Source organism: Xiphophorus maculatus, chromosome 1, assembly GCF_002775205.1.
Source record: "Xiphophorus maculatus strain JP 163 A chromosome 1, X_maculatus-5.0-male, whole genome shotgun sequence".
Lineage (NCBI taxonomy): Eukaryota > Metazoa > Chordata > Actinopteri > Cyprinodontiformes > Poeciliidae > Xiphophorus > Xiphophorus maculatus.
In genome coordinates this window covers 3,276,821-3,284,923 of record NC_036443.1, presented here as the reverse complement: position 1 = coordinate 3,284,923, position 8,103 = coordinate 3,276,821, and the positions used below count along the sequence as shown (strand labels likewise).

General features: G+C 39.8%; 1 protein-coding gene across 1 annotated transcript; it reads left to right on the top strand.

Annotated features, from left to right (window-relative positions):
* Window positions 1-7,078, top strand: LOC102233494 (keratin, type II cytoskeletal 8-like). Its single transcript, XM_005800913.2, has 8 exons — window positions 1-462; window positions 3,654-3,862; window positions 3,950-4,010; window positions 4,136-4,231; window positions 5,046-5,210; window positions 5,300-5,425; window positions 5,536-5,800; window positions 5,885-7,078. Exons 1-8 carry the CDS (start codon window positions 97-99, stop codon window positions 6,100-6,102), a joined length of 1,506 nt encoding a protein of 501 aa, XP_005800970.1. The 5' UTR covers window positions 1-96; the 3' UTR covers window positions 6,103-7,078.
* Window positions 7,079-8,103: the final 1,025 nt, after the last annotated feature.

Here is an 8,103-nt window from a genome sequence, read left to right as displayed (position 1 = left end):
TTCCCTCTGTCTGTCCCACTTTGGTCTCTGCCCTTCACTGGTCTGCCTGCCTGACATCCTAATTCCATTTCCTTGCTTAAAAAATTAGCCTGCGAAATGTCTTTCAGGGTCAAAACCACCTCCTACAGGGGCTCTTCTCCTGGAAACTTCAGCAGCAGCTCCTACGCTGGACCTGCTGGAGGCTTCAGCTCCCGTAGGTCCTACCAATCCTACGGAAGTGGCTATGGAGGCGCAGGAATGACCAGCAGCTCTGCGTACAGTGTCAGCTCTAGCATGGGTGGTGCAGGAGGCTTGGGTATGGGCTTTGGAGGGGGCATGGCCCCCATCACTGCCGTCAGCGTGAACAAGAGTCTTCTGGCCCCTCTGAACCTTGAGATTGACCCCACAATCCAAGTCGTCCGCACCAAAGAGAAAGACCAGATCAAGGGCCTCAACAACCGCTTTGCCTCCTTCATTGACAAGGTAAGAGATTGTCAGGAATTGCTGCAGTATAGTCCAAGGTTGAGTTACAGATTGTAAAGGCTGTTTTACAACCTTGATGATGTTATGCAACACTGGATTGAGAACCTCATGTCCATCACATTGGATTTATTTCCAATTGTGTAAGTTCTTCTTTGATTAATGGTCATCATTTCCTCCTATTGCAAACACGAGTTTGTATCTCTAACCGCATCAGGACATTGTATCAACTTCCATTCATTTTGGTAACTCAATTTGTCCTGAACTTTAACCTAATCTTAAGGCACACCTTGGCCCTAGTCTTTTCTGCTAACTCTAAAGTGGATGTTTCACTGCATTAGTACTAGGCTACAATGTAACACACACAAAATCACTCCCATTGCTTATCATTGCCACAGTAAAACATCGAAGATAATTATACAGCTCCACCCTATTCTGTAACAGCTCAGAAGTGTCCGATCTGGCTTCCGGTACTGCTCCAGCTTACAAATACCAAACAACAATGCAAAGTAGAGCCAAGTGAGTCTAAAGACCTGGGTTGAAGAAAGTCCAGGTTTGGGTTGTTACAACATCTCTGGCTTTGTACGTCTTATTGAAAAGTTGCAAACATGCCCTCCACTGGTTCTGATGAATTGCTTTTTTTTTGGTAAAGTTTCTAGACATTTATCTAAGACAATAGCTGTATAGAATAGGGTCTTGGTGTTTCACAAAAGTGTGTTTCCACTTCTCTACTTCTTCGACTTTTATCCATTTGGAGGTCCTTCAATGGTCTAGCTCTCTTGTATCCATCATGTTCCTTTGATGAACCCAGCTGTGACCTCACATTCAAGGAGAAGTTCAAATAAGCAATGTTCTGGGATAAAACAACTATCCATGGTTGATTGCATACCTGAATTCTTCCAGACAGATTGCCCCAGATTGCTGTGCTAGAACCTTTCCTCGCATTGAAGTTATCTAAAATGTCCAGGAGACCTACACCTACACTTTTTACAGTCTTGATAACGACTGAATAACCCAGTGTATTGTGATCAGGTCTCATCAGGTAAGGTTCGTAGAAAGCTGGAATGCCTTTAGTTGTCTTTCTGTGTCTTGTTTTTCAATGAAAAGTTTTGTCCATATTGAAATAGGTTTATTTCACAAAACTGCAATGGAAACACTTTTTTCACATCGTACAAATCAAGTGGTCAACAATTAGATGTTACTGATGCCACAAACCATGAAGAAGACGACAGGAAGTAGTTGGAGGAGGATGGTGCGGCACGATTTTAATGACACATGAACAAACTTATTCTTGTGATTTTAATAGATTTTTTGCCAAACTATGTTTTTTTTGATGGACAAAGTTTTGGGCAAAATTTGTAATAGAAACACAACTATAGACAATGCGTTTACACAATGATGCTGAGAAGGAATATGTACAATGTTTTGAACATCTTAGTTTCTAACATAGTGTCTGTTTCAAACCTGATGTAGAGATCATACTGATAGAGGCATTAGCAGCAACGTACAGTGGGATCTATATGAGTTAGCTTTACAAACTAAATGCTGTTCTCCTTTGACAACATTTAAGTATTCATATCTTTAACGGTGATAGGAGGGTGCTGACTTCCACCCTTGATGTCCACCGAGTCGCAACTCAATTGGTTCTCAATTGGTTCAAGGGTGACAAGTTGTTCATCTAATTTAATTGGACAAAACCCTCTGAGATGTCAGTGGTGCAGGGTTAATATTTAAAGAACGCCGACTGGTTTTATGTCCTGGTCAATGGCCGCTTAGTGGCAGGGTATCAACTCTCCTCCACCCAGAACAACGATTAAACAAAGATAACGGGACATAAATTTCACCCATAGATTGTGTTATCTGTCTGATTCACTTTATTGTCTGCATTTTCTCAAGTTCAACGCAGCACTATAGTAACTCGTTAAATTTTGAATGTCAAAAGGCAGCGTCTCTGAGTGTCTCTGAGTGGCGTATCTGTTCTCACTATTACTCTTTTACTACAAACTAGTTCTGCAGTAAAAATATCACCCGTAATCTTTCAGTTGCCTTTGAGTTGCCTCAGCTGTCTTTCTGATCTTCTCTTATCAAAACCTATAATATGCAGTTACATATTTACCCTTCTGCACTCGGGAGACAGAACTTTGCCACACCTTTTTTTTTTGTCCATCCCCGTTGAAAAAGAGGAAGCTATACAGGAGAAGGATTAAGGGACTCTTCCTTCATCGCCGCCTTTTTTAACTACCTACTATAAAAAAGGAGATTAGAATACACCCCTTTTAAATGATATGGCTTTATATGAGGTGGCACCTTTTTCTGTCTGGAAGAAGATTAAAAGATTATCATAGTTTCAGCATCAAAGCGGACATCCCCCCCTTTTGATTTGATTCTTCCAAATCTAGAAGGTGCAAAACAATATGACGTGTTTACAGACCGAAAAAAGTTACATTTGTCACTTTTGATCCATTTAATGATCAGTGAACATAATATTATTTTTTTGCATTTGACCTGTCATTTACAATTTAAATACAATCAAAGGACAATTAGCCAATCTCACTCATTTTCCGTTTTAATGATGCTACACTCTTAATAACCAAAGACATTCTAATCAGAATTTTTTGTCACAGACACCAAATAGACATTTTAGATTAATCATTTTCTGATGGTGTGCCTAAACAATAACATGCTGTACTTCATAATGACACATATCATTTAATTTTTATTGCTCCTACTCATCTCCCAATATTAATACTCAGAGGTCTCTCCCATCCGCTTTCCTTGACAGAAACAGATTATTGACCCATTGGGCTTTCTGCAGGTCAAACTAAATACTGAGGTCCAACATGGGATTAAAAAAACTACTATAATGTTCCAACAGTATGTCACTGACAAGACAACAGCTTTGTCATTTGATTCTACAGATAAGCAAGAATGTGAAAAATATTAGCCATCTTAGAGATTCCTTCTGTTTTTACTTTGTTGTCATAGAAGTTAATTTGTCTAGATTTAGTGAAAAACCTGTTTACTTAAACATCACCTTTAAAGAAGGTTTTACTAGATTTCCATTTCATAAGAAAATATTAAATACAAGACAAAGAAACAAAATCATGCTAACTTTATTTGCAAGATCTTGTGGGAAATTGATGAAATGACCTAAAATTTGATTGTTTTTTTTTTTATGTCTGTCTTATAATTAGGTCCGTTTCCTGGAGCAGCAGAACAAAATGCTGGAGACCAAATGGAGCCTGCTCCAGGAACAGACCACCATCCACTCCAACATCAGCGCGATGTTTGAGGCCTACATCTCCAACCTGCGCAAACAGCTGGACGGGCTCGGCAACGACAAGATCAAACTGGAGGGCGAGCTGCACAACATGCAGGGCCTGGTGGAGGACTTCAAGAACAAGTGAAGTGCTGCTAAGTTCATCAGGGTGTTTGAGACAAAACTTTTCTGAATATTCAAAATCACTTCTGAACATCTTTCCCTTCTCAGGTATGAAGATGAACTCAACAAGCGCACGGAGTGTGAGAACGACTTTGTCCTTGTCAAGAAGGTAGAGACTGGACACTTAAAGTTAACTTGTTAACTGCCATCATTTGGTCTTTACCTTCTCATCAGAAGCAAAAGAAAGCCAATTTCTTTTTTTATATCACCTTCTAAAGAGCACATGTCTTCCAGGATGTGGATGAGGCCTACATGAACAAGATTGAGCTGGAAGTGAAGCTGGACAGTCTGACGGACGAGCTCAACTTCCTCAGGTCGATCTACGAGGAGGTACAGCTCCAACTTTTCTAGTTTCTGTTAATTTTGTGAATTTTTCCACCTTTAATCCCTTCAGCATCCATTTTGTTTTTGTAATTTCTGTCAATGCATTTATTTGATATTTGCATCATATTTCTCCTTCGTTGGATGAAGTTTGTTTTTGGCTGACCCGGGTCCTGTGCCATCTCTGAAAAGTCTGTGCAGTGACGTTCATCCTTGCAAAATTTGCTCAAAGTTATTTGAATTTCAAATAATTAATAGATTCTAAAGGAAACCAGTTCCAAGTGTGGATACTAGCAAGGTTTAGCTTTCATCTCATGTTCTCTCTTTTTCTTCCCCCAGTAGCTTTATTTCAAACAACACACAGGCAACAGAGAAGACATGCACAATAGAATGTAGATTATAATGTTAAATTGGTGCTAGAAACTTGTAGTCTTTCAAAGTCAGAGATCATTTGAAATTATGTTAGCATTGGCATTAGCTTTTGCTCAATACCACCTTGATGCTGTGCTTTAGCGTTAGTAGAATTAATGTTTTTTATTTGTGCTTAGCACACCTACCTTTTTAGCTAGCAGTGCCCATCACTATTTATACCTATGACCCAGTTGCTCTGACGTCCAGGCGGCACAAGATCTTCAAGACACAAGACTGTTACAGCCTTGAATATCTTTTGCTTGTTTAACATTCCAAAGCCATAACACTGATTCTGATAGTTTTACCTTTAATCTACAAAATAATGTATTACATTTACCATTATTGCAAACTAGAGTGAAGGAATAGCTAAACATCTGAAGACAGATCTTGCCTGTTGGTCAAATTTCCCCAGGAACTGCGTGAGCTCCAGAGCCAGATCAAGGACACCTCAGTCATTGTGGAGATGGACAACAGGCGCAACCTGGATATGGATGCTGTGGTCGCTGAGGTCAGGGCGCAGTATGAGGATATCGCCAACCGCACCCGTGCAGAGGCAGAGACGTGGTACAAGACGAAGGTACTCAATAACTCAAAAAGTATTTATTGCTTCACAGGCTCAGCTAGAGCTGCATTCATAAGACCTTCTTTCCTTTGACCCTCATTCAGTACGAAGAGATGCAAACCTCTGCCAACAGATACGGAGATGACTTGCGAGCTACCAAAACAGAGATTGCTGAACTCAACCGCACGATCCAGAGACTCACAGCAGAAATTGACGCCATCAAAGGACAGGTATAGAGAAGCATTTTCTCAATATTGTACAGGAGTTCCCTTCTCAATATTTGTACCATCACATCCAAAACTGTTGAGATGACTTTACTATTTAATTAATTGCTTGTTAGTGCACCAACCTGGAGGCACAGATTACAGAGGCTGAGGAGCGCGGCGAGCTTGCGGTGAAGGACGCCAAGACCCGCATCAAGGAGCTGGAGCAGGCACTGCATAGAGCCAAGCAGGACATGGCCCGCCAGATCAGAGAGTACCAGGACCTGATGAACGTCAAGCTGGCTTTGGACATTGAGATCGCCACCTACAGGAAGCTGCTGGAGGGAGAGGAGGACAGACTGGCAAGCGGCATAAAGGCCATCAGCATCTCCAAGCAGAGCAGTAAGTTGTCTGAAAATGGACCGGAAGGCTCAACACAGGTTACATTCTGCCTCGTTTGCTAATGCCTGACTTGATGCTCAACAGCAAGTTACAGCGGCGTCCCCAAGGATAGTATGAGTGGCAGTTACTCCAGCGGATACGGCAGCTACTCCAGCGGAGGCTACGGCAGAATCGACTTCAGCGGCAGCAGCTCCGCTGGCGGCTACAGCACCACCACCACCAAGAAAAATGTCATTGTCAAAACCATTGAGACCAATGACGGCAAACTGGTGTCTGAGTCCTCTAATATCATTGAGAAATGAGGTTCCTACCTTAGAGGTGCAGTTACAGCCAAAATGGTTCATATCCCTGGCAGATTTCAATGTAGGTTTTTTTCTGATAGAGAATGAGACAGACATCACTCCAAAAGTAACAAAACGTTTAAGTAGAATCAATTTTGAAAAAATAATTTTCCAAAGCCAGAGTAATTTTAAAAAAATGTCTTGTCAAGTATTATTCAGAGAGCATCTGCAATAATGGAACATCTTTATTGCATTGCAACAATAAAACCCTTCCTTTAAGTTCTGGCTTCTGCCTGCTTGTTTCCACCAGCAGGTTGACGATTTCGATGCAAAAACACAAAATCTTACTAAGTTTTTTTGGTCTAGTTTATCGTGCAAATATCTTAGTGCAATTGGAATAAGTCAAAACTGACTCATAAGTAACTTTTCAGCAAGATAGAGGTGCTTGTTTTAAGTAAATAAATTATTAATATTCATGAAAAACTACTAGCTTTTATGGCAGACTTATAAAAAATGTCTTGTTATAAGTGAAATAATCTGCCAAAGGAACTAGTACTTTTTTTTTTTACAAACATCAAAGAATAATTGACTCTAAAAAGTTCTTATATCTTGATGAAAAGTTAATTATGAGTTAGTTTTGTCTTAAATGTAGTAAGATATTTGCACTAGAAATTAGACCAAAAATGCTAGGTTTTGCATTTTTCCAGTTATGTTTTTGGTAATGATTCCAGGTCTCCAGGTCATTCCCCTAATCTTTAGCTCCCTTCACATTATTTACCACATTCCAGTCAGGATGAAAAACTTTTGCCTGGGGTATGAATATATTTGGCCTTAACTGTGCCTGTTTGTCATGACCTTCTCTGCCTCTCTGGTAGTTTTATACTCAAAGCTCAACCACTGTGACCACTGTAATTAAGAGACTGCTGTGGTAAATAATGTTTTCCTGAGACGATGTTTTTGCAACAAACTGAATAAAGCCAAGCTAAATAAATGAAAATGAATTTGCTTGTATTTCAGAAGACAACTTAAAGTGGAAAAGTATTCATTTTAGGAAATATGCATGAGAGAACTGTTCTTTTGTCCAAATCAGTTTGAAGAAATCTGAGAACTTATTTGCAGATTGAATGAGATTTACCATCATGACACAGGCTGAAAACTGAGGACTGTAATGTTTTTAAATTAACTGCTCCAACTCTGACTCCAGGGAAAGGAACACAATTCTTTTTTAATTGGGGTTACATAGAGTTATCTTGACTTTTGAAGCTGAAAACGTTTTTGACAAATTTCATAATGTATAAGTCTGAAACCGAATAAAAACCAGTTTAAACGGGCCCTACGGTTTAAACGGATGTGTTGAGATTAGATAAACAAAGCCTATCTTCTAGGAAGAGTAACCACAAACACAAACACACCCCTCCATTCAAACTAAGAATCAGGAGAATGTGTCCAGGTCTGAGGCTGTTTTGGGTTCTTAAGTTGTGACTTGTTATTTGTTCTGATTTTGATTAGATCAGCCTCTTTCTGTTTTCTTTTGGTTCAGTCCTTTCTAGTTTAATTATGTTTCTTCATTCTTTAGTGTTAGGTTCATTTCCTTGTTCCCAGTGCACTCTCCCTCACTCCCTGTGCCGCTTTTTCACTCTCTCTCATCACACCTGCAAGCTGTTAACTAATCAGCCCTGGTCCTTTGTTCCAGCATTCATTGTCCCAGTACTCATACACCTGTTCTCCTCTCACTGCTGGTTCCTCCTCGTTAATCCCGCTATGCTCCTTGGGTTCCTGTTTTGTTCTTGCTGTTTTTTGTTCTTTTCCTAGCTGCTTGTAAGTTTTGTTTTATCATCAGTTTTTCATTAAAATCTTGATGTTGCTGCCTTTGCCTTTGCTGCTCGGGCCTAATAACAATAATAATAATAAGTAAGTTTAATAGTTGATAAAAAATTTTGCTAACTGGAATACCTGCACTTTTCAAAGAGGTAATGCTAAAGGGCACTCATTTTAACCATGCTAAATGCTAATATAAGATGC